Source organism: Rhinatrema bivittatum, chromosome 6, assembly GCF_901001135.1.
Source record: "Rhinatrema bivittatum chromosome 6, aRhiBiv1.1, whole genome shotgun sequence".
NCBI lineage: Eukaryota > Metazoa > Chordata > Amphibia > Gymnophiona > Rhinatrematidae > Rhinatrema > Rhinatrema bivittatum.
This window is the reverse complement of record NC_042620.1, coordinates 247,079,933-247,107,485: the sequence shown is the minus strand read 5'-3', so window position 1 is coordinate 247,107,485 and position 27,553 is coordinate 247,079,933. Positions and strand designations below refer to the sequence as shown.

General features: G+C 46.8%; 1 protein-coding gene across 3 annotated transcripts in view; it reads right to left on the bottom strand.

Annotated features, from left to right (window-relative positions):
• Nucleotides 1-607: 607 nt before the first annotated feature.
• Nucleotides 608-27,553, bottom strand: part of LSS (lanosterol synthase) — a 213,462-nt gene continuing 186,516 nt past the window's right edge. For 2 of the 3 annotated variants that reach the window (XM_029606733.1, XM_029606732.1), the window contains 3 exons: nt 23,030-23,200; nt 20,276-20,354; nt 608-1,752 (listed from right to left, as the gene is read on the bottom strand). In XM_029606733.1, the coding sequence (XP_029462593.1) occupies nt 1,615-1,752; nt 20,276-20,354; nt 23,030-23,200 (388 nt within the window). In that variant the 3' untranslated portion in view covers nt 608-1,614. Of the gene's footprint in view, nt 1,753-16,817; nt 16,911-20,275; nt 20,355-23,029; nt 23,201-27,553 lie in introns of all 3 variants that reach the window. The other variant, XR_003857491.1, reaches the window with a different exon arrangement.

Below are 27,553 nucleotides of genomic sequence, written 5' to 3'. Positions count from 1 at the left end.
CGCCATTTTGGTTCCTGTCCCCCGACGTCACGAGTGCAGGAGATCGCTCCCAGACCTCCGCTAGACCCCCAGGGACTTTTGGCCAGCTTGGGGGGGCCTCCTGACCCCCACAAGACTTGCCAAAAGTCCAGCGGGGGTCCAGAAGCGACCTCCTGCACTCGAATCGTATTGCCGTATTGCAAAATGGCCATATGACAGGGCAAAGGTAGTGCCGGCGCCATTTCTATTAACACCGCCGGCACCATTTCTATTAACACCGCCGGCACCATTTTGTTTTTTGTCCCCCGACGTCAGGAGCAGGGGTCCGGGAGCGATCTCCTACGCTCCTGACGTCGGGGGACAAAAAACAAAATGGCGCCGGCGCTACAGGGCAAAGGTAGCGCCAGCGCCATTTCTACAACGCACCGCAGGCCCGAGAGTAAAAGATCACACCGGGACCCCCGCTCTGGACCCCAGGTAATTTAAGGCATTTTGGGGGGGGTTCGGGAGGGTGGGGGATTTATTTTAAAGGGTCGGGGTGGGTTTTAGGGATATTTTAGTGTGCCGGTTTTCCCGCCCTCCCCTGATTTACGATTTACACGATATTTACAAAAACAAAACCGCGACGATCCGATTCCCTCCCCCCCCAGCCGAAATCGATCGTTAAGACGATCGATCACACGATTCACATCTCTACTGCATATGTTGAGCAGCCCTACAGAAGTGAAAAATAGTAGTAATATATCATTGCAGTGAAAGAAGGAATAACTGGGCAACATCTTCTCTAGTTTACATGGTAGCTTAGACTATAACAATATTTGTATGTAAACATGGAAGGGAGATTGTTGGTTGTATGGGATCCTGAATGCTCATTTAACCAGGGATAGGAAGAGGAAATAACTGGACAGCCTGGACAGGCCATGAACTACGATATTACTATGAGTAATACCAGTGTTGGTTCAGCCTGTTCCTTTTGAGGCAGAGCTACCTGGTCATCTTAGTTATCTAGTGAGTTTGCCTTTAGGAAGTGACGACAGGCGTTGTTTCTAGAATTCCAGATTTATATTGAAATGCGCTTGTGTAGAAACTGGTCCCAAAAGCACCAGCATCTATCTAACAGGAGAGGGGGCACAAGCCATGAAGTCCAGTCTTTCTCCTCTCTGCTCTGGGTATATATAAGAAAAAAACACATTTCAGTAGCATAAGAGATCATCTGTCCCTATCAGCCTAGAACGTCCCATTACTGCAGTGTCTATAAATTAGTATGATCATATTTGTTGTACTTTCTCAAGACATTTTAATGTTTTAAAAAATATTGATTTTGCTGCTCTGTTTTTAAGAGCCCACCCTCATTTACAAATATATTAAGGATCTTGATTGGTACAAGATTAACTTATAGTTCGTTTTTTTTAAGAGTATAGTATACCAGCACTGTACAGCTTCACACTTCTTATATTCTCGAAGATACCCATCAGAAGTACTCCTCCTTTCCAGCCTTGTTAATATGAAATGAAATGTGTGCTGACAGGATTAATGAAAATCAATAGTTTAATCTGTGGTATCTAGCATTCTGATGGAGGGATGGCATTTGAATTAACATCCATCCTATGCAGTCACTTGCAATTAACAGAAATGTCAGTTCTTCAGCTTGCAAGCAAGAGGGTTCTCAGCATGAAGGCGGGAGAAACGCCCTAGCACCCAGATGGGGAAGACATTTCGGTAGGACGCATAATTGATTGCACAACTCTTGTTAAACACGCCAGAAATGTTTTCCTAAGAGAGAAGAAAAAAGACAAGGAAAGAGAAACTTAAGACATGAGTTCAAACATGTGGTGCATGCAAAGCTTTCAACGATTCTACAACAGGAACTCAACCCTCTGGCAGAGTCTGCTGCCCCATGGTGGTTATATCCCTTATACTAAAAGCTCAAGCCTAGATTATCCTGAATGGCTTCCTGAGAGTTAATAGTTTCCCCTTCGTGACTAAGAGGCAAATTCTATTAATTTTATACTATGCTCTTGCCTAAACAGGAAGATCGCTGTCTCCTGTGTAACTGTGAAAAAAGAATCCTTCAACTTAAGGTGAACTTACTGCTTACCTTATAATGTCCTTTCTTTGAATACAGTCAGACCAGTCCAGATAAGTAGGTTATGCATGCCAACCAGTAGATGGAAAAAGAGAACAAAAGGCTCGCTGGTGTTACTCCTTACAATCCTTTGTACTGACATGAGCCTACCAGTATTCCTCTAACAATGTTAATATAACCATAACAGTGGTTATTATAATTTCATTTATCATTATCATGATTATCTTTAAATTAGTGCACTTCAGAAAAAATTAAGGAAGAAACAATGAATAAAGAATGTCCAATAGTAGCATAAGAAACCACTCACCTGTGGCAAAGCATAAGAAGCCATAACACTTTCCAATCCTGCTTATTTACCTACAAAAACATTTGCTGCAAAACAGAGTGAACAAAGATACTGAAGATAGCAGTAGCACAGGGAGAGTCCTGGACTGGTCTGACTGTATTCAAGGAAAAGAAATTATCAGGTAAGTAGTAATTTTACCTTCCTCTTCATCCAGTCACACCAGTGCACACAAGAGGGATATATCCAAGCTATTCCCTAATAGGGTGGGATGCTGCCCAAGACTGCCACAAAACTGCCAAAGAGACCTGATGTTACCCCTGCAACCTTGACAGCCAGGGATGCAGATTTCAAAGAAGAGACCAATTACAACTCTGCTCACAAAGAAACTTAAGCCCCTCATGGAACGACCCTGAATCTAGTTGAGCAATGGAGTACTAGAGGCCACATAAACTTCTGTAAACACCTCAAACAAAAGCACCACCATAACTCTAGTGCGCACCACACTTCTCCGCACTCCATTATACAGAATAAAAATTAGATCAGATCTCCCGAATAAAGCTAGAGATCCTGATATTTTGTAAAGGATGTCCTGTTACATTCAAGGATCAAAGCAGCATGCATTCTTCTGAAAGGGTTGACCTACTAAAGAAATTGTAGAAACTTGACTGGTTAAACAGGATTCTAAAACTGCTGTCGGTAGAAAGGAAGGAGCCATACAAAGTTGGACCCAATCCTTGAAAACCATAAGAAAGCATGTATTAGTAGGAGGAGTATCTTCAGATTATCCAGTTTAGTGGAAATAGCCTTAAAATGAGCTAACTGTGATTCCACCAAGAAGGACAAAACTAAATTTCTGGTCAAAGGCACAACTGGAATCCACAGTGGAAATCTAATATGCTTAGCACCTTACAAAATTCGAGAAACATCCAGATAGGAAGACAAGCCTGTCTTGCATATGCTGTCTATGTCAATACAGGGTTGCCCCAGCATCACCTTCATAGCCAATCCTCAAGAAAGGCATTCTTGCAAATATCCAGAATCAAGGGACCGATGCGTTTCCAGGAGCATCACACGCTCAGCACATCAATCCTCAAAAAACTCAATATGCACAGTGGCAAAGGAAATTTTTCTAATCTTCAGGAGTGTAGCCACCACAGCTTGAGAATCACCATTCCTCACTAAAGTGTTCCCTTTAAAGGGCCAAACCATAAAACAAAACAATCTGGGTACTAGCAAAACATTAGATCCTGGATTAGGAACACGTTATGAGGCAGAAACCCACAATTCCCTGGAAAACCAGTGTGGGAGAGGACTGAAAGTTGGTTTTGGAAAGAAAATGGCAATCCATCCCAAACCCAGCAACAAATGGACCACTCACTGAAGTGAAAAGCTCTCCTGAAATGACTTTACACTAATCAGTCAATCATTCAAAGAAGGATACAGCAAAAACCTTTCTTTGTGCAGTATTGTGGAGTGGAAGAGTGGCCTAGTGGTTAGAGAAGCAGGCTATGAACCAGGGAAATGAGAGTTCAAATCATAGTGCCACTGCTTGTGACCTTGGGCAAGTCACTTTACTTTCCATTGCCTCAGGTACAAATTTACTGGGAGATTTATAAAGCCGTGACAGGTCTATAACACGCAGTATAAGCTGGAAATCATGCGATATAGCCTTATCGTAATGATATTGCATGATAATTTGCATATTTGGGCCTAGATTCCCTCCCCTATTCCAATGAGCTGATTTGCATGCATGAAATTTGTATATCCATGCCAAGAAGCTCATGCGTAGGTAATTTTATGTAAATAAAATAATGTGGCTGTCTTAGAAATGAGTCAGCCAATGTATTTTAACTACAGCTTTCTGAAAAACATTAATCTAACGTGGGAGCATCGAGACCCTGATGCTCCCGTGTTAGATTTAAAGGGCCCATCTTCCTAAAAAATCAAAATTAGCCAAAAGTAAAAAGAAGTGAGTGGGGGGTCAAACTTGATCCCCTTCCTCAGCCCGGAGCTACAACTCGAGGCAGCCTCAACAACCTAAGAATAAAAATATAAGTAAATGTTCACGTGAGGATGGAGCCCCCCTAAATCCAATCACTATATATAACAATGCAGCCATAGGGTCCCCCTAACCCGCTTTTCAATAAAAAAAAATGGCTGATCGGTCTCTCCCCAGTACTTCAACTCCCCGATTTAAAAAAAATAGCCATGTTGGTTTATTGTGTGGACCCCCTTCCACCCCCAGACCTTCCACATGCACTAAAAAAATCGTTGGTGTATAGCAAGGACCTCCCCTCACATCTTATGGAAACATATAGAAATGACAGCAGAAGAAGACCAAACGGCCCATTCAGTCTGCCCAGCAAGTTTCGCACTTTTTTTTTCCTCATACTTATCTGTTACTCTTGGCTCTTAGTAACCTTTTGGTTCTATTTCCCTTCCACCCCCACCATTAATGTAGAGAGCAGTGTTGGAACTGCATCTAAGTGAAATATCTAGCTTAATTAGTTAGGGGTAGTAACCGCCGCAATAAGCAAGCTACACCCATGCTTATTTGTTTACCCAGACTATGTAATTCAGTCCTTGTTGGTTGTTGTCTCCATATAGATCCACTTTTCTTCATTTCCCCTGCCGTTGAAGCAGAGAGTTATGCTGGATATGCATGAAGTATCAGAGTTTCTTTCCCTGCCGTTGAAGCAGAGAGCTATGCTGGATATGTGTGAAGTATCAGTCTTTCTCCCCTGCCGTTGGAGCAGAGAGTTATGCTGGATATGCGTGAAGTATCAGTCTTTCTCCCCTGCCGTTGGAGCAGAGAGTTATGCTGGATATGCGTGAAGTATCAGTCTTTCTCCCCTGCCGTTGAAGCAGAGAGCTATGCTGGATATGTATTAAAAGTGAAGTATCTGGCTTATTTGGTTTGTGGTAGTAACCTCCGTAACAAGCAAGATACTCCCCGCTTTTCTGTGAATGCAAATCCTTATTTCCACATTTCCTCTTGCCGTTGAAGCTTAGAGCAAAGTTGGAGTCGCATTAACCGTGTGTTTATTTATTGAATAAGGGTATTATCTCCAGGAAGTAGCCGTCATTCCCGCGAGCCACCCACTTCATTTACGTCCTCTAGACTTTATGGATCCACAATGTTTATCCCACGCCCCTTTGAAGTCCTTCACAGTTCTGGTCTTCACCACTTCCTCCGGAAGGGCAATCCAGGCATCCACCACCCTCTCCATGAAGAAATACTTCCTGACATAAGTCTTCCTCCCTGGAGCTTCAAATCGTGACCCCTGGTTCTGCTGATTTTTTTCTGACGGAAAAGGTTTGCCATAGTCTTTGGATCATTAAAACCTTTCAAGTATCTGAAAGCCTGTATCATATCACCTCTGCTCCTCCTTTCCTCCAGGGTGTACATATTTAGATTCTTCAATCTCTCCTCATAAGTCATGAGTCATATTACCTCCAAAAGAAGAACGCCAGCAAGCAGAAGGTGCTGGGTGCCCTAGGCCCAAACGGCACCAGTCTCCAAAATGGCACTGATCTGACCTTGCCCCAGGTACATAACTGGGTCAGGGTCTAGGCACCGAACCTTGACCACATGGCTGTCATTTGGTGCCCAGCCTTTGCCCCAGTTATGTGACTGTGATAAAATCAGGTTGGCACCATTTTGAAAAATGGCACTAATTTGGCCTGGGGCTAGGGGGTGCCCAGGGCCCTTCCACTTGCTGGTATTCTTCTTTTGGAGGTAATGAGGAGGGGGAGGGTCCACACTATACACCAACAATTCTTTAGTGCACTCAGAAGGTCTGGAGGGGGGGGTCACACTATATACCATTGAGGTTATTTTGTGAAATAGGGGGAAGATGGCAGGGACCTGTCTGCTATATTATTTTATTGTAAGGGGTGGGGAGACCCTGTGGCCCCATTTTTATGCATGGTGATTGGGTTGGGGGGGGGGTTTGGAGCCACTTCAAGTGGTGGCTCTGGCTGAGGACGAGATCATGTTTGAAACCCCCACCCCCCCCCCCCCACTATTTCTTTTTACCTTTAACTACTTTTGGTTTCTTAGGAAGGTTGGCCCTTGCACCAGTAAAGTGCACGGTAAAGTGCAAGGCCGGGTTGTTTTGCCTTGTGGAATTTTACTCTGAGATAAAACAACGCGGTGATACAGCTGCAATTTTTTGGGAGAAGGGGCCCACTATAATGGTTACATCCCTTTGTGAGAGTTGGGCACCTCCTATGAAATATATATCAAGGCATACAGGTAGATTTTAAAAGCATTGTTCACGCAAAAACGGCCCCATACTTGCATATGTGGGCAGTGCGTGAGCAACCCAAATTTTACCAAGCCGGGAAGTACATGCATCAAGAATAAGGAGGCAGAAAAGGGGCGGGGAATGGGTGTTCCGGGATGGAATTTTGCAAAGGCTGAACATGGCAACGCGTGCCATGTTACCTGCATAACTGGTCCTGATGAGAGATAGAAAGCACCTCAGTTAGAGAGACAATCTCCCACTGTAAGAGGGGCACTTTCATTTCAGGGTGTTACAAAGGTCTTTAGACCCTTGTGCCCTGGGTAGACAGTGTATCACTGCTACCCTCCCCAAAAACCACCCTGCATTGAAAGTGCCCCTCTAACAGTGGTAGATATATAGAGTGTCAGATTGTCTCTCTAACAGAGGCACTCTCTCTCTCTCTTCCCCCTCCCAATATGGTCACTTGTGTGCATAAAGGTTGCACACATACGCATGGCAGGGATATTTTAAATGATACATGTCTACTTGCACGCACGATATAAAATTAAGTGTATCTTTGCTCATGTGCCCAATGTGCGCATTTATGGATGCACGCGTGCTCCTTTTAAAATTTACCTGTTAGTTAATCTAGATATTAAATTGTAAGACCTCTGGGGATAGGGAAATATCTACCATACATGAATAAAATATGCTTTGAAGTGCCGAAAAGCAGAATATAAATCAAAATCAATCAATAAAAAAATATTGTAGCCGATATCACCATCACCTTGGAGAAAGTTCTTGGTCTGTTGCTAGCCCAAAGGGTAACAGCTGAAACTGAAAATGGAAACCTAACATCACAAATCTGAGGAAATGCCAGTGATCCTTCCAGATTGGAAAATGAAAATAAATACCCGTTAGATCCAAAAAAGTCAGATTCTCCCTTTTGTGAACTGCACTGAGTACTGATCTTAAGGTTTCCATCATGAAGTGGGCTACCTTCAAGAAATCGGGAACCGCATCAGCTATAGGATGGGACAAAAGGAACCCCCCCCCCCCCCCCTTTAGGAACACCAAGGAAATAAAATAAATGGAGGAAATCTAGTAACGTCCTCATCCTTCCTGTAGAATTCGTGGACCCTTGGACCGATCGGAACCAGATGGTGAGCCGCTGAGTAGGGTGATAGCGGAGGTCCCGATCGGAAGGCGGCAAGGACGGAGCTGTGGGTGGCTGGAAGACGATCCTGGAAGGCCCTATGCGACCAAGGGCCGTGGCAAGGAAAGAAGGAACTGTGGAGCTGGTACAGTGGTGAGGTGGTCTTCGCCCTGGAAGCCGAGCCTCCCCCGAGAGGAGCTCGTAGGAGTTCGGCCGCTGGGACTTAGGAGATTCACCCTGGAAGCCGGCGCCCCCCCAGGAGGAGCCCGTAGGGACCCGGCCGCTGGGACTTAGGAGAGCCCACGGGGCGGAGTCAGACGGAGTCCAAGATTGTTGCTCACCAGGCCGGAGTCGTGTACCAGGGGATCGTCGCTTGCCAGTCCGGGATCAGAAGCCAAAGGATCGTTGTCAGCCAAACCGGGGTCCGAGAGCCAGGAGACGTCGTAAGCCAGTCCGAGGTCCAGAGCCAGAGGGAACACCGAAAGCCGTACCAGGGTCAGAAGCCAGGAGTAGTCGTAAGCCGGTCCAGAGTCAGAAGCCGAGAATCGTCGTATGCCAGATCAGGGTCAGGAAACACAGGAGATCAGAAGAACCAGGAAAATAGCAACTGAAGGCAGGGAACACCTGGGAACCTCGTTGCAAGGCAGGGAATGGCTGCAGCTGCAGGGCTTAAGTAGCCCTGCAGCGTCTGACGTCATCCAGGGCTGATTCGGCCTATTCGCGCGCTGGGCCCTTTAAGAGTAGGGCAGAGACGCGCGTGCGGGCCTAGGGGGGCGGAGCCAACCGCGGGGAACGCCGGCAGCGAGGGAGAGGCCGAGACGCGGTGCCTGAGGGCCCTGCAGGCCCGGGAGAGCTGGCCACACGTTGGGGACGCTGCAGTCGGGGTCCCTGCAGCCCCGGGGCATGGGGAACCGGATCGGGGCCGCGGCGAAGTAAGTGCCGATCCCGGGGCCGTCCCGGGATCGCAACACTTCCTGGCCTCCTGGAACGGGAAGCATAGCCTTCCATTCAAGGAGTTAATGAGAAACAATTCTACCGCCTATCTTTTCACAGTTGAACGATAAGGGAAGCCACAAAGGTGGCAGAATTAGAAGGGAATATAAGCATTTTTTTAATAATTTAAACGTTTATTATCTATCAGTAAGAATAATCCAAAAGAATTACACATCTAATATTCAGTTAGTGTTAAAAGTATGAACTACTCCAAATATATTGTTTTGCCCCCATGTACAAGGTTACTCTCCTCTCCCCTTATCCCTTTATGTTGCTAACACCTGACGATCTCTCCATGTCTCAAATGGTTGCCAGATTTTGTTAAAGAGCAGCAGTCTGTCCTTCTTGTTTGCTGTAAGCCTTTCCATATTGTATAGTTCACACAGATGTCAAAAACTATCTATGAAATCTGTAACCAACAGCTTCTTCCAATGTGCAGCTATAGCACACCTAGCTGCAATTATAACTTCTCATATCAACTGGTTCATCCCTGTTGATATAACGTCCATTGAAAAATTAAACAGATCTTCGGGGCCTAGTCTACTGTGACAGCTACCATTTGTTGAATTATTAGCTGAACTGCTTTCCAAAACTCAAGTTCATATATACATTTCCACTATATATGTCCCATGGATCCAACCCCACCCACACACACAGAACTCTTCTAACATTGATGCATAGAATTTGTGCAATCTAGATGGGGTGAGGTACCATCTGTAATAGACTTTGTAAACATTCTCTGTCAAATACACCAAACTAGAGGTACGAGCTAGCAACTTGAATGTCCTCCCAATCCTTTTTTCCATAAAGCAGTTGAAATCCCACTCCCAGGCCTCCTCATATTTAAGTTAGCTCTTAGGATAGGCCACCAAAGATTATACACTTTAAAGATAAATCATTTAAGCCCTGCCAGTTTTATACTAGGGATCTCAAAATTTGTTTTAGGAATTTTCAATTTATCTTTGCCCACCTCCCTTTCCATAAAATGCTTAACCTGGTAATAGGAAAAAAAATGTGTATCCCTGAGAGAAAATGTTTCTTTGAGAGCCATAAAACTAAACAACCCCCTTTCTGTAAAAAATACACCAAACAATACAATCCCTTTTTTGCCCATATTTGGAACGTCATTTCTATCAGCCTTGGAGGAAATCCTTATTATACCGAAGGGGAGTTACAGGTGATTATGCTCTCCATGACACCATTAATTTATATTGTGCATCCCATATCTTTAGTGAATGTCTAGTAAATGGATTTAAGGGAACACTCAAAGTTCTCATCCTTTTTGCAACTCAAGGAACAAAGGAAACTGAGGTTTCTCCCAGAAATACCTGTTCAATCCGCTCCCATTATTTTTTCTGACTTTTATATTGCCATTCTATTATCACTCACAACTGAGAAGCTAGAATTAGCGTAATTCCCAGCTTCCCCATTCCTTTAAGCCAGAAGAGAGTCAATCTGTGGACTCTAGGAGGCCTCTGTCTCCAAATAAACAGCAAGAACTTCTTCTGAACCAAATGTAATATCTGTCTGGGAACTTCTATGGGCAAAGACTGGAACAAGTAACACAACCGGGTTAAAATATTCATTTTAATCACTGTAATTCTCCTAAATCATGAAATGCTCTCTTTCATCCAATTTTGGAAATTCTCGAATATTTTGCTCAATAATGAAGGGAAATTCACCTTCTGTCTGCAACTACCTTCACCCCAAGATATTGAATGCTTTCACTTGCCCATCTGAATGGAAACGTATCCTTTAAAGCTTATAGCCTCTGCCCAGGTATATTAATATTCAAAATTATGATTTTAAAGCCAGAAACTCTGCCATATTGTTCAAACTCTAACATCAATGTCTTTAATGAGGTTTTAGGCTGTGAAATCAAGAATATCATACCATCCACATAGCGAGATATCTTAAACATCTCTCCACCCACTTTAATACCCATCACACCCTCGAGACTACAAATCCAGGCTGCAAAAGGAAAATTAGTTCTTACCTGATAATTTTCGTTCCTGTAGTACCAGGGATCAGTCCAGACACCTGGGTTGTGACTCCGCACCAGCAGATGGAGACAGAGCAAAACTCGTCGGGCTCCCTACATATAGTAAGGTGCCACCCACAGCCCCTCAGTCTTACATAATGTCAAAGCAAGAACTGCCCGACTCACTAATAAAAACGACCCTCAATTCAGGCCAATTCAACTACCCCCAGCTGGAACAGAACTGCCAGACCCAGAGGAGAACGGTATTACTCCAACGTGAGTAAATGAGAAACAAACTTGAATCCAACCGAGCGGACTCTGTGTCTTCAGCGCAAAATCAGAAACGTAAGGGCGGAAGCCTGGACTGATCCGTGATACTACAGGAACGAAAATTATCAGGTAAGAACTAATTTTCCTTTCCCTGTACGTACCCGGATCAGTCTAGACACCTGGGATGTACCAGAGCCAATTACCTAGGGTGGGAAGCAGAGAGTCCCGCTCGGATCACTCTCCCTCCAAACCCCCCAGAATCAGTCGCCTGGACATCAAGCCGATAATGTCTAGTAAACGTATGTAACGACTTCCAAGTCGCTGCCCTGCAGATCTCCTGCGGGGACACCTGAGAAACCTCTGCCCAAGAAGTGGCGTGTGACCGAGTAGAATGAGCCCTGAGGCCCTTCGGGGCCGTCTTGCCCCTCAACAGATACGCTGAACCAATAGCCTCCTTAAGCCACCTCGCTATCGTGGTTCGAGAAGCCGCAGCGCCCCTTCGGGAACCAGAATATAAAACAAAGAGGTGGTCGGAGACCCGAAAAGGATTCGTGACCTCCAGATAACGGAGAAGAACCCTACGAACGTCAAGCTTCCTCAGGTCTTTTGACTCCTCGTCCACACCCAAAAAGGCGGGGAGCTCAATAGACTGATTCAGGTGAAACGCCGAAACCACCTTCGGCAAAAAAGACGGGACCGTTCTCAACGACACCCCCGAATCGGAGATCCGCAAGAACGGTTCTCTGCACGACAAAGCTTGCAACTCCGAAACTCGCCGCGCCGACGCGATCGCAATCAGAAAAATTGTCTTCAAGGTTAGGTCCTTGACGGTCGCCTGCTTTAAAGGTTCAAACGGCGCTGCACATAGAGCTGAAAGAACCCAATTTAGATTCCAGGATGGACAAGGATTCCGTATCGGCGGGCGCAAATGCTTAGCTCCTCGCAGGAAGCGAGCCACATCCGGGTGGAGCGCTAACGACACCCCCTGAATCTTACCTCTGAGACAACCCAGAGCAGCCACCTAGACTCTAAGGGTACTATAGGACAACCTTTCGAGAGACCGTCCTGGAGAAAGGCAAGGACCTCAGGTACGGAGAACACGATCGGATTCACCTTGCGAGCAATGCACCAGTCCTCAAAAACTGTCAAAACCCGAACGTAAGCTAAGGACGTGGACTGTTTCCTAGCTCTCAGCAACGTGGCTACCACCGTATCAGAGTACCCCTTCGACTTCAGGCGTTTTCTCTCAAAAGCCAAGCCGCGAGACAAAAGTGATCCGCATCCTCCAAACAGACGGGACCTTGACAAAGAAGGATCGCCTCATCGCGGAACCGGAGGGGCGGCTCCACTGCCAGCTGTAGAAGATCCGCGAACCACGGGCGCTGTGGCCACTCCGGCGCCACCAAGATCACCGCCGACGGGTGCAGCTCTATCCGCCGAAGCACCTTGCCTATCAAGGGCCAAGGAGGGAACACATACAGCAACACGTCTGTGGGCCAGGGCAGTACAAGCGTATCGACGCCTTCTGCCCCTCGTTCCCTTCTCCGACTGAAGAACTGCGGAGCCTTCGCGTTCCGCGCAGTGGCCATCAGATCCATGTGTGGCCGTCCCCATCTGGAGCAGATGAGACTGTAAGCTACGTCCGGTAATTCCCATTCTCCTGGATCCAGACGATGTCGGCTGAGAAAATCCGTTTGGACGTTGTTGATTCCTGCTATGTGTGATGCCGCCAGGCTGCTGAGATTGCGTTCCACCCAGCGCATCAACCGGCTGGCCTCCTCCGCCACCTGTCGGCTCCTGGTTCCGCCCTGGTGATTGATATAGGCTACCGTAGTCGCATTGTCCAAGAGCACTCTGACCGCCCGCCCTTGAATCAGCGAGCAGAAGGCTTGCAACGCCAGCGACACCGCCCTGGTCTCCAAGCGATTGATGGACCATTGCAATTGCTCCCTGGACCACTGTCCTTGAACAGAGCACCCCCGACAGACCGCTCCCCAGCCAGAAAGACTGGCGTCCATTGTGACTACCGTCCAGTTGGGAATGAGCAGAGACACCCCGCCGGTCAGATGGTCGGACCGCAGCCACCACTGCAGGCTGGCCCTGGCCCGGTCCGTGAGGGGAAGGGGAAGATGAAATTCCTCCGATACCGGTTTCCAACGGGAGAGTAAAGCTGACTGCAATGGTCGTAGATGAGCAAAAGCCCAGGGGACTAAGGCCAGCGTGGATGCCATGGATCCCAGGACCATCAGATAATCGCAGACCAGCGGGCACCATAGCGACAGCAGGCGCCTCACCTGTCCCTGCAGCTTGGTTACTCTCTCTTGGGACAGGGAGACCCTGCTCCTCTCCGTGTCTAACAGCGCCCCCAGGTACTCCAACCTCTGGGTAGGCTCCAAACGACTCTTGGCGAGATTGATCACCCATCCGAGAGAACGCAAAAGCTGTAACACTCTGGCCACCGCCTGCCGACACGTGACCTCCGATTTGGCTCGGATAAGCCAATCGTCCAAGTAAGGGTGTACTAGTAGGCCCTCCCGTCTGAGTTGAGCCGCCACCACCACCATGACTTTGGTGAAAGTGCGCGGAGCCGTGGCGAGTCCGAAGGGAAGGGCTCTGAACTGATAGTGTCTGCCCATGATGCAGAACCGCAGGAATTTGTGATAGGACGGCTGAATTCCAATGTGCAAGTACGCCTCCGTCAGGTCCAGGGAGGCCAAAAACTCGCCCGGTCGTACCGCGGCCACCACCGAGCGAATTGTTTCCATCTTGAAGCGTGGCACGCGAAGACACCAGTTGACCCCTTTTAAATCTAAAATTGGTCGAAACGTTCCCTCCTTTTTTGGTACCACGAAGTAGATGGAGTACCTCCCCTTGCAACATTGCTTTGGGGGTACGGGAGTGATGGCGCCCAGGTCTTCCAGACGGCGCAAGGTCACTCTCACCGCCGAGCGCTTGTCGAACCCCTTGCAGGGTGAAACGAGGAACTTGTCCGCCGGCAGACATACAAAATCTAAGGTGTAGCCGTGACTTATCACGTTGAGGACCCACTGGTCCGATGTTATCTTGGTCCATTCCTTTACAAACAACGCCAGCCTTGCTCCCACGTTTGGCACGAGTTCCTGAGGCTGCCGCAAGGAATGGACCTTCCTCGTTTCATTGGGCCGCCTTGGCCCCCGAACCAGAAGAGGAACCACCTTGTCTTCCGAACTTCTTCCCACGAAAGGACTGAGACCACGAGGAAGACCTGGAGGACCCGGATCGATAGGAGGACCCGGATTCTTGACGACCTCTGCGGACGCTGACGTCTGTTCATCCGAAAACGAGACCTGGCGGAGAAGGAGACCCGGGGCCTGGGTCTGTCCTCAGGCAACTTAAACGCCCTGTTCTCCCCGAGGGACTGCATCAGGTCATCCAGCTGTTTTCCAAACAGCAACTTCCCCTTAAATGGCAACGAACCAAGGTGAGCCTTGGAGGATCCATCAGCCGCCCAGTTCCTAAGCCAGAGGAGACGGCGTGCGGATACCGCTGACACCATGGCCCTGGCCGACGTCCGTAACATATCATGCATCGCATCCGCGCCATATGCAATTACAGCTTCCAGGTGATCCGCCTGCTCTGACTCCCCTTCGGAGAGTCCTGTGTTTGCCTGGAGGTTCTGGGCCCAACGCAGCCCAGCTCGCAGCGCAAAGTTACCGCAAATGGCCGCCCGAACCCCCAGGGCGGAGACCTCAAAAACCTTCTTTAGCTGCACCGCCAGCTTCCTATCTTGAATATCCTTGAGCGCCGTGGCGCCTGTGACGGGAATCGTAGATATCTTCGTCACCGCCGACACTGCCGCATCCACCCTTGGGAGGCGAAGAAGTTCCAAGACCTCCTCTGGCAGTGGATACAGCTTGTCCATGGCTTTACTCAGCTTAAGGCCTAGCTCAGGGGTATCCTATTCTCTAAATAGGATATCAGACGCTGAGAAGTGAAAAGGGAAAGCCACCGGTGGCCCCGCAAGACCCAATAACACCGGGTCCATATTGGCCCCCTGCCGCGATTCCACCAGCGGGGCCTCCACTCCCAGCTCCCTGAGGATAGCCAGAATGAGGGGCGATAGCTCATCTCTCCTGAACAGACGGACCACCTTCGGGTCATCGCCATCTGCCGCCTGTGTCCCCTTGCTGGCGCCCGGCGGGACCGGCCCCTCCTCCTCGTGTCCCTCAGCCCCTCCTGGGGCCCCTGAGGATACCTCCCCTTCCTCTGAGGAGGTGGACTCTGTGTCCGAGTCCTGCGTAGCCCCCCGCAGCCGTTGCTTTTCCCTTGGTGGTTCCGTTTGAGACCGATCCCGAGCTGTCCTCTTCCGGGGCTGCGAGCAACTCGCTGAGCCTCCCGAAACCTGGGACTTCCCGGACTTCCTTGTTGCGGCGAAAGCGGGGGAGGCTGGCCGCCATTTTCGGCAGCCTTCCTCGTGGCGGCCCTGACTGATTCCAAAATGGCCGCCGTTCCCGCGCTCAGCGGGAACGGATCAGCCAGACTACCTTCGGCTTGCCCGGCGCGCGGCAGCGATCGTGGCGCCCTAGGGCGGCCCCTTCGACCCCCCTCCGAAGGTCCCTTGCCTCCGGAGACACAGTTCGCGCAAACGCCGTCACGCGCGGCGTGCAGTCCCCCTCGGCATCCCCGGCGGTATCCGGCAGAAGGAGAAGCCCAAAAATAAAGAAAACAAGCGCCCCCCCCCCGCCGCGAAGCCCCGAGCGAAACCGAGGGAGAGAGAGAGAGAGAAAAAAACCGGCGCCGCTGAAGAAAACAAAGTCCCCGGCCTTTTTTTTTTTTAAACTTTACCGCTGTCCCGGGTCCTGATCTTCTGCTCCAGCAGGGGTGAGTGAACCGGGCTCCCCAGTGTCACCCCCGACGCTGCTGCCTACCTTGGCCGGGTCCTCAACCCTCAGCAGCGGTCTCAACCAGGGGGGGATGGTCCTCTCAGAACCTTCCCAAACCCCCTGGGAGACTGGCACCAAGGGAGACTTTCTTCTTCTTTTTTTTTTTTTTTTTTAAACTACCCCTGACTAACTAAAAACCCGAACCAGGGATCCCAGAGACTGTGGGTGGACCTGCCCCATCTGCTGGAGACAGAGAAAGACTGAGGGGCTGTGGGTGGCACCTTACTATATGTAGGGAGCCAGACGAGTTTTGCTCTGTCTCCATCTGCTGGTGCGGAGTCACAACCCAGGTGTCTGGACTGATCCGGGTACGTACAGGGAAATGTACCATTGTCAGCACAAATAATAGCAGAAAGATACGGCACCCTTGCCTTTTATCTCTCCCCAGTTGAAAGCTAGCCATGTGCTCCCTGTTTACCCGCACTCGAGCCTCCAGTGCCTCAAACATCTTCCTTACCTGAGTACAGAAATTACTTCCCAGATCCACCTTCTGCAGTACACCAAATAAAAAGAATCAATGGAAATGATCAAACGCTTTTTCAGCATCAACCACTAAAAGCAGCAAGGGTTCTTTTGCCTTTTGTGCCAGCCATATCAAATTGAAGACCCATCTGATATTAGCTGTGTATCTACTCGGGATAAATCCAGTCTGGTCTTCGTGCACCAGTTCCGTGATCACCCTTACCAAATGAACAGCTAAAAATTTTGCTAACAATTTGATATCCACATTTAGCAGTGAGATCAGCTTATAAGAGGCACAGACAGTCTTATCCTTTCCCTTTTAAGGGAGGACCGCTACACCCATCGAATGTCATTAAAGGTGCCAAACCATCTCCTTCTCAATAAAGCATTAAACATGGCCCTTAAGGGGGCCGCTAGCAGACTTTAAGATGTTTAAAAATGTGCGCCATTTACCCATCTAATCGAGGCGCCTTGTCTGCCCTTCAGGCTTTTGATTGCTTGCAACACCTCCACTTCAGATATATCAAAGTCCAATCTCTATTGCTGCTGTAAAGAGAGTACAGGTAGGCTGATTTTTGCAACTAAGAAATGATATCTTCCTCCTTTATTTTATTCTCAGCAGTATATACTGTAGATCCTGGAAAAATTGGTGGAATTGTTCTCGAATTCCAATAGGATCAAGAATTCCCATCCCATCCCTCCATTTGATAACCACAATTTCAGTGTGTCTTATTTTTCTTTTTAGCTTATTCGCTAGCAGTTTGGAATTTATTCCCATGTTCAAAAAATATTTATTGCATTTGTTGCAACTGATAATATACAGAAACAGTGTACAAATTCTCAATGGACTTCACCTCACTCGTACCCCTTTCCAGATCATTTATAAATATATTAAAAAGCACAGGTCCAAGTACAGTTCCGTGAGGCACTCCACTGGTTATTTATTTTTATTTATACAGTTTTTATAAACTGTTGCACAGAAATGAGTTCTATCTCCACAGTTTACAATAATCACATTTTAAGAACATGATAAAAAGAGAAAAAAATACCAATATATCTTCAAATATCCAAGGAATAAAATTCTATGAACAACTTTCTAAAATAGGACTAAGATTAATATTAAAATAGATAAGAACAGATTAAAAGGGAAAGGGTAAATCATGTAAAAAACCTGGATTATGCTTCAGTGACCATTTCAAAAGTTTGTTTAAAAAGCCATGTTTTTAGATTTTTCCTGAATCTCTTTAAATTATCTTGTAGCCGTAGTTCTTGAGGCAACTTGTCCAGAGGGCCGGCCCGGCAATGGAAATTGCACGGGCCCTTACTTCGCTTAAATGTGCAGACCTTACTGTTAGGTTCTATCTTAGAAGTTACCACCCAGGAAAGGGATCTAGGTGTCATAGTGGCTAATACATTGAAATCTTCGGCCCAGTGTGCTATTCTGATCAAAAAAGCAAACAGAATGTTAGGAATTATTAAGATGGGAAAGGAAAATAAAACAGAGGATGTCATAATACCTCTGTATCGCTCTATGGTGAGAATGCACTTTGAATATTGTATGCAGGTCTGGTCACCGCATCTCAAAAAGAATATAGCTGCACTGTAGAAGGGCGACCAAAATTATAAGGGGCATGGAACAGCTGCCCTATGAGGAAAGCCTAAAGAAGTTAAGGCTGTTCAGTTTGATGAAGAGATGACTGAGGGGGGATATGACAGAAGTCTACAAAATCATGAAAGGATTTGAACAAGTTAATGTAAATTGGTTATTTACTCTCTCAGATAATAAAAGGACCAGGGGGCACTCCATGAAAGTAGCAAGTAGATCATTTATAACAAATCGAAGAAAATTCTCTCTCACTCAGCAATTAGTTAAGCTCTAGAATTCATTGCCAGAGGAATTGATTACAGCAGCTACTGTAACTGGGTTTAAAAAAGGTTTGGATACGTTTCTAGAGGATAAATCCATAAACTGCTATGATGGTAATTAATAAGCAATAGTTGCATGTGATCTACCTAATGTTTGGGTACTTGTCACTTGGATTGGCCACTGTTGGAAAAAGGATACTGGGCTTGATGGACTCTTGGTCTGACCCAGTATGGCCATATCTTATGTCCTTATGTAAATCTGAATACCTCCCTTGCTCCAACATCTCATCCACGCATTGAGCCTCTGGATCTCTGTCTGCCTCTAGGGTCTTGCTCGTAGAACAGGGAGCATTTCAGAAAATGCTACCTTGGAGGTTCTGAATTTCAGCTTTCTATCTAACAGCCTAAATTTAGCTTCCAGAACCTCTCTCCCACATTTTCCTATGTCATTGGTGCCCACATGTACCATGAAAGCTGCCTCCTCCACAGCACTGTTTATATTCCCATCTAGGTGAAGTGTGAGGACCACCACCTTTGCACCAGGTGCATGTTACCAGGTGATCCTCATGCCCACCAGCCACCCAGCTGTCTATATTCCTAATCACTGAATCATGAACTATGACAGCCGACCTTGCCCTTCCCCTCCTGGGCAATAGCCCTGGGCAATACATCCTCAGTGTGAGAGTACAATGTTCCACCTGGAGAGCAGGTCCTTGCTAAAGGATCATTTCCTGCTGTACCAGGTTGATGCTTTCCAGATCAGAGCCATTCCTCCTCCAAGGCAGCACCAGGGCTGCCAGACTGGAGTTGGGACTTGGCTACTATGTCCCTGAAGGTCTCATCTATATACCTCTCTGTCTTAGTTCCTCCAGGTCTGGCACTCTAGCATCCAGAAATTAGACTTGTTCTCCAAGAGACAGGAGCTCTTTGCACCGGGTGCACACATACAACCTCTCACCGGTGGGTAAAAAATCATACATACGACACTCGATGCAAAAGACTGGGAGGCCCTCCTCATGCTGCTGGACTGCTGCCTTCATCTTACATTTGTTCAGCTCCTAGTTAAGTTTTAGGTTGCTATGGGAGTAGGAATGCGTACAATTAGGTTCCTATAAATGCATTAGTGCATTCACTATTTATTTGGTAGTGATCTTAATAAGGCATGGAAAATTTCTGAATTTAAGTTATAAAGCTGATTATTATTATTTTTAAGTGTGAAAGTGTCAAAGGATGAGCTGGGGTGGGTGGGAGAGGGGTGGGAAAGTCAAACACAAAAAACCTCCTGATTTTTGCCTGCCCTCTGACTAGCTATTTAATACAGATATACAAACACACTAAAGAATATACCCCAATAGTTTACAACCCCCAAAACTTTTAAGTTCTAAAATTTCTGCAAGAAGTATTTACTGATTCTTTTCACTCACCAGCAAGGTGGTGATAAAATTTTAAGTGTGGTGGGACAGGTAAATAGGGAACAATTATTTACCCTATCAAATAGTAGTAAGACCAGGGGAAACTCCATGAAACTAACAGGTAGAATATTTTAAATAAATTGAACAAAATATTTTTTCACTCAGCGTACAATAAAGCTGTGGAATCTTTTGCTGGAAGATGTGGTGAAGGCATAACTAGGCTTAAAAGAGATTTGGACATGTTCCTTGAGAAAAAGGCCATAAACAATAATTAGCCAGGTGGATTCAAGGAAACCCACCACTTTTCCCTGGGAGTGACAATGAGGAATTGGATCTGCTCTATGCAATCTGCTCAGTTCTGCCTAATGACCTGGACTGGCCACTGACAGAGACAGGATGCTAGGCTTAATGGATTTTTGATCTGACCCAGCATGGCACATTTTTTATTGTTATTTCTCGTGGGGCAGGATTTGAGCGGCTAAGTAGCTGGAATTTTTTTTAGCAAGTGATGTCTGTAGTGAGAGTCCTGTGTACAGAGAAACCCTGAAGAGGTGTCTGGGATTCTAACAGCATTCAATGATCAATCTGTGAATAAGTTCCCTTAGGACATATCACCGATACCAGATCCTGTACCTGAGGCCAGTCTCCATTTGGTAGCTGCCTGTCAATCAGAACCCGAATTCCTCTTTCCAGCACATGAATATTGGGGAACCTGCAAAGAGATGGAAATGAAAATAATTCAAGACTTAAAATTAATTTCCCACTGCCTAGGAAACATGTTGAGAGAGTATCTTCTGAGGTCCGAGTTCTGGTACATTCAGTGCATATGACAAGAAATGGAGGATTCTGTAGGCAAAAAGTCCAAGACCAAGCTGTAGAACAGCAAGGATAATACTTTCCTGCTGCAATTCTGATGTGAGGTAAATATACAAGCATGCCCACATCATAAAAATTCCATTCTAGAAACACACCAGTACATCCACAGATACATACATTAACACAACCAGGACATCCCTTACATACATTATAATAACTCAGATATAAAGAAACCATAACAGTCCCACACACTGATATATTTCTGCTCACAGATACACTCACCATGGCATGCATCAACATCAAAGCACTCCCATAGTCACACAAATCATGACAATCTCATACAAATGGTGACACTTAATGATCACAATTAAGAATGCCAATGTGCCAGGTTCCTGAAGGAGCTGTAGTCTGTGGTCCCTGGCCAAGGATAGTAGCTACAATAGCTGAGCTAGGCAGGAGATGGGGAGGGGGAAAAATAAAAATGGGAAATAACACCTTTTCCATAGCGGGTCCTACATTATGGAACTCAATGCCCCCCGAACTACGCCAAGAACAATGTACAATAACCTTCAAAAGAAAACTAAAAACTTGGCTATTTAAACTGGCATATACATAACACCCCTTGCCACCCTTTCCCAAAAACATCCACTCTTCTCCCCCACCTCCAAAGAAACCCTGGACCCTAATCTATTTTAACTTTCAATTAAATTTTTTTAGAATATAGTTTCTATACAGAATCTTGTAAATAGTTATTTTTTCAATCATTTATCTAATCGCCCTACTTAAGGTCTATGGACTCTTTCTCTTCCTCTATTCTCCCATCTTGTTCCTTCTCCTCCCTGTTACATTGTAACTTTAATTTCCACTTTCCAAATTATGTTTATTAACCCTGTTATCTGTAAACCGATGTGATATGCAAATCATCAGCTCAGTGTGCTGCAGCAGTCAAAAAAGCAAACAGAATGTTAGGAATTATTAGGAAGGGAATGGTTAATAAAACAGAAAATGTCATAATGCCTCTATATCGCTCCATGGTGAGACCACACCTTGAATACTGTGTACAATTCTGGTCGCCGCATCTCAAAAAAGATATGGTTGCGATGGAGAAGGTACAGAGAAGGGCAACCAAAATGATAAAGGGGATGGCTTCCCTATGAGGATAGGCTGAAGAGATTAGGGCTGTTTAGCTTGGAGAAGAGACGGCTGAGGGGGGATATGATAGAAGTCTTTAAGATCATGAGAGGTCTTGAACGAGTAGATGTGACTCGGTTATTTTCACTTTCGAATAATAGAAGGACTAGGGGGCATTCCATGAAGTTAGCAAGTAGCACATTTAAGACTAATCGGAGAAAATTCTTTTTCACTCAGCGCACAATAAAGCTCTGGAATTTGTTGCCAGAGTATGTGGTTAGTGCAGTTAGTGTAGCTGGGTTCAAAAAAGGTTTGGATAAGTTCTTGGAGGAGAAGTCCATTAATGGCTATTAATCAATTTTACTTAGGGAATGGCCACTGCTATTAATTGCATCAGTAGCATGGGATCTTCTTAGTGTTTGGGTACTTGCCAGGTTCTTGTGGCCTGTTTTGGCCTCTGTTGGAAACAGGATGCTGGGCTTGATGGACCCTTGGTCTGACCCAGCATGGCAATTTCTTATGTTCTTATGCAAATGAATGTCGGTATATAAAAGGTCTTAAATAAAAATAAATAAATAACGCCAGTTAAGGTGGAGGCCATCCCATCAAAATAAGCTCCCCTTTAGCTCAGACTATTTCCTTATTTCTAACAAATCTAAAGCCCTCTTCCCTGCACCTTTGTCTCAGCCACATTTTTAGACTCGACCTCAGTTTGTCTCTGAGTTCCTGCATGTGTAACCAGGAATATTTCTGAGAATGCAATTCTGAATATTCTGGTTTTCAATTTCTTACCCAAGAGCCTAAATTTATTCTCTAGAAGCTCCCTTCTGCACATTCCTAAGTCTTTAGTACCCACATGTACCTTGACAGCCAGCTCCTCCCTAGCACTCTCTAAAATCGTATCTAGGTGGTGTGCGAGATCCACTACCTTTGCATCAGGCAGGCAAGTAACTAAATGATTCTCATGCCCACCAGTCTCTCAGTTATCTAATGATTTATCGCCATCTACAATGGCCGAACTAACCTTCCCTCCTGGGCACAGACTCCTAGAGACACATCTTCAGTGAAAGTATTAAGTATCACCAGGAGGGCAGTCCTAGCTATAGGATCACTTACTTCCACGTCAAGGTGATGGCCTCCTGCTCGTCCAATCCATAATCCTTTAACCAGTGACTACAGGATGGAATCTTAGGGTTTCAAAGGGCCTGTGCTGATGCAGATTATTTGTCTGGGTATGTTCCATTAAACTTCCAGATGCTTCCATCCATGATGGTATCTTCCCTTTTTCAGAGCTTGTATGGACTTTCCATACAATTATCTGCTAGGTTTACAGCTGGAATCATCCCTTGACTAATGGAAGGTTCCGAAGTTCTTAAGATGACTATGCAGCAAGCAACAGTATGGGAGCAATGTCTGAAATGTTTAAATTGTTTCACTTACCGTACAGCCATGAGACCCAGCAATGCCCAGCAGGTATTGTGTATTTGTGATGTCTTGCTCTGGACATATCTCCGCTGCTCACAGGATTCAAAGTTCTCACCCCATCCTCCATCCTTCATTTGTTTGGACAAAAGGAACTGACATGCTTTCACCACTTCCCCACATGCCACCCTGGAGAACAAACAATAAGAAAATACAAAGCATACTACTGACACAACTCGAAGTAACCACTGACTCCAGTGTATGCAAATCTATCTCATGCGTATTCATTGTGGATATCCTGAAAACAGACATGTTTGTGGCACTCAAGATCTGGAGTTGTCTACCTTTGGATTACATAATAGAAATCAACTATTGCTTTGGACAAACAGGTGCAAAATAAGCCCTCATTTAAATTTAAAAAGAAATAATAATCAATTACAGTATTCTTGATTACAAAATGGCCCATATATTTAGACATTATCCAGCTAAGAAAGTTAGCTGGATAAACATTTCTGGCTAAATTATCTGAGATGTTCAGTGGCACCGCTGCACAAACCCAGATAACTTATCTTGCTAATTTCTAAGTTAGACCTGCTTAATAGAAGGTCTAACTTATTTGGCTAACTTAGCCGGATAAGTCTGAATATCGTCACTTATCCAGGTAACCCCTAGATTCAACATTCTGCTATATTTATAGCAGAATGAAAAAGTGCTATAAAAAAAAGGGATGGAGCGATAGTGGGCAGCTGGCTGAATTGCAGCAGGGTGGTTTCACCCACCATAGTGTGGTCGCACCGCATACTATTGCCCCCATAGCACCTGGGAAAAGGTGTAGTTATTTCCCATGGTGCTGCTAGCGACAAATGTGAAAAACATTATCGCCCACAGTGCTGCTGGGAGATAACGCACCCAAACCCCACCCACATTCCTCCCCTTCCCTTAATTAGAACAACACTGCCGTGATGCGGCCAGTATCGCGTGCAGTAGGGCCTTATCATGTACGATAAGGATGTACCACACATGATACCAACACATCCCAGAATAAAGAATGATCCTGTAAGTTAGTCAGATTAGCAACCATGCCTCAGAACACCCTTGATCTATCTACCAGATAAATAGTTAGATGGATAACTATTTAGTTGGATAAATAGTTATCCGGCTAATTAGCAGCTGCTGAATGAGGCCCATTATTCAAATGCTGCCACTTAGCCAGAAAAGTCTGAATTGTGGCATTGAATATCATGCCCAAAGTATACAAAAAAAGTCAAGTAAATTTAAGAAATAATTGTTCTGACAACTTAAAAAAAAGGATGCAAATAGCAGTCCAGTAGTGACAATTGGTCTTTTGCACCAATTGCAATATGGAAAATGTTGGTCTTAACTGCTAATTTTCTTTCCTTGTGTCCTACCAGACCAGTCCAGATGCATGGGTTTTGTCCTCTGAACAGCAGATGGAGAAAGAGAATAACTAGAACAAAGCCTCAGCTCTCCGGTATTCCTGTATCAAAGCAACTAAGCATCTTTATCTTCCTTACTATGAGCGGAAGGGAATTGAATGCCAAAACCTTAGCCAACTCCTGATGAAGGAAATCCAACACCTGGGGAACATCTGTTGATAAAAGATCCAAGGAACACTGAAGGCACCACGCCTCAAAAAGCTTCCAGACTAACATAGGCCATAGAAGTAGCCGGTCGTCGCGCCTGAAGAAGAGTGGAAATGACCTGTTCTGAATATCCCCTCAATTGCAATCTTTGCCTCTCAAAAGCCAAGTCACGAGAGAGAAGGGATCCTCCCGATCCGAAAATATTGGCCCCTGCCGGAGCAGTCGCAGGACATGAGCCAGCTGTAGGGGACCTTCCAGAGTGATTCAAACCAGGTCCGCGAACCACAGGCGACGCGGCCACTCTGGAGCCACCAGCACTGCGCTGCCTGGATTTCGCTCTATAAGACGGAGAAGCCGACCAGAGGCCAGGGGGGGAAGGCATAGAGAAGAATTCCTGTGGGCCAAGGGCATCTAATCCTACCGAGCCCCACCTCTCGTCGGCGGCTGAAGAAGCACTCTGTCTTCGCATTGACCCGAGTAGCCATCAGATCCAACTGAGGCACGCCCCACCTGACACAAATGAGGTTCCAAGCTTCGGGAGACAGCTCCCACTCCCCCGGATTGAGTTGTTGCCTGCTGAGGAAATCCGCTTGAATATTTTCCACCCCGTGACATGCGACACGGCGATTCCTTTGAGGTGGTGCTCTGCCCAGGCAAACAAAAGCCTTGCTTCCAGCGCTACTGTGAGACTCCTTGTCCTGCCTTGTCGGTTGATGTAAGCCACCGTCGTCGCGTTGTCTGAGAACACTCAAACCATTCTGTTTTCGACTAGGGGCAGGAATGCTTGCAGGGCAAATCAGACCTCCCTCATCTCGAGGCAGTTGATGGACCAGGATCTCTCCATTGGGAGCCAGAGGCCTTGAGCAGACTTGTTTAAGCAAACCACTTCCCAGCCTGACAGGCTGGCGTCTGTGGAGATTACCACTCAGTTTGGCAGATCCAGATCCACCCCCTGCTCAAGGTTGCTACGTAAGAGCCACCACAACAGACTGACTCTGGATTCTGGGAGCAATGGCAACAGTAGGTGGAACTGTTCAGAGACCGGGCTCCACCTCGACAACAGCGCACCCTGCAACGGCCGCAAGTGAGCAAATGCCCACGGGACCAATTCAAAGATGGAGGCCATGGAACCCAGGACTTGTGATGCCAGACTGTAGGAGCCTCCCTCTGAAGGAGAGCCCTGACCTGATCCTGCAACTTCGTCACACAGTCCGATGCCAGGAAAACCTTGCCTCGAGAGGTATCGAAAAGCGCTCCCAAGTAAACCAGCGACTGAGTGGGCTCCAAGTGGCTTTTCTGCACATTTATGATCCTGCTGAGCGACTGTAAGGAGAACATCACCCTCTGGACTGAACTCACAGTCCTCCTTTGACTTCGCTCGAATCAACCAGTCGTCCAGGTACGGGTGAACTAGGACCCCTCCTTGCAAAGGAATGCCGCCATGACCACCATGACCTTGGTGAAAGTGTGTGGAGCCATCACCAGGCCAAAAGAAATGGCTTGAAACTGGAAATTTTGACCCAGGACCTTGAATCGCAGATAACGTTGGTAATGCTGCTGGATCGGGATGTGCAGATATGCCTCGGTGAGATCTAGTGATGCGAGGAACTCCTCTTTGTGCTCAGCGGCCACCACTGTCCTCAAGGCTTCCATGAGAAAATGGGGGATCCGAAAGCATGGGTTCAACTTCTGCAGATATAGAATGGGACGAAACGTGTCCTCATCCTTGGGAACCACGAAGTACACAGAGTACCAGCCCTGGCTCTGTTCTGCCAAGGGATCTAGGACAATGGCCCTTAGATCAAGAAGCCATTGCAGGATCCCCTGCACTGCCTCGCGCTTACTGCGTGATGCCACTCGGGACTCCACAAATGCCTCTCGAACCAGGCAGGAAAACGTGAGAGCGTAACTGTCCCTGACCATTTCCAAGACCCAGCGGTCCGAGGTAATCCTTACCCACTCCGCGTAAAAACTCAACAATCTGCCTCCTACAGTTTTGACGGCGGAATGGGAACCCGTGGCCTCATTGGGAGGGCTTTCCACTCCCTGCTCTGAGGCTTGCAGGGTCTCTTCCTGGACGGCATCCACTGCGAAAGGACTGCGTATGTCCCGAAGTCTGCTTGGGTGCACATGGAGACAAGTATCTGCTCGCCCGGAATCTGCATGAATCCCGAAAGCGAGCCTGAGGGGGAAACACTTTCCTTGAAGATCTTTTATCCTCTGGTAACCTGTTGCCTTTGGATTCTCCCAGTAGCTTGACTAATTGGTCCAGATCTTCTCCGAAAAGGAGCTTGCCTTTAAAGGGAAGGTTACAAAGCTGGGACTTGGAAGACAAATCCGCTGACCAATTCTGCAACGAAAGGAGGCACTATGCCGCCACCACGGTCACCATGCTATGGGCAGAGGTATGCACCAAATCATACAAGGCGTCTGCCACATATGCGATGCCCGCTTCCAGATGCGCAGCCTGCGCCAGGCCCGGTACTGGGAACGGCCTCCTGAACCCAACAGAGGCAAAGCCGCTGCATAAGGCTAGTGCAAACCACCGCCCGAAGACTCAGAGCGGTGACCTCAAAGACCCGTTTCAACTGGATCTCCAGCTTGCCGTCCTGTATGTTCTTCAAGGCGGCAGCCCCGGCCACGAGAATTGTGGTCTTAGTCACGGCAGAGACAGCCGTGTCTACCTTCGGGACCTTAAGGAGATTCAAGACATCCTGTGAAAAAGGATAGATCTTCACCATAGCTCTGCCCACATTTAAACCCACATCTGGGGCTTCCCACTCCCGGTTTACCAACTTGCAGATCTTCTTGGTAAAGGAAGGATATAGTCGGCCCTTGAAACCCATCCAGGACCGGGTTAACACCTTCGCTGTCAGACTCCTCTTGAGAGACCTTAAGCCCCAGATCCTCCAATACCTGGGAAATAAGGGGGCATAGC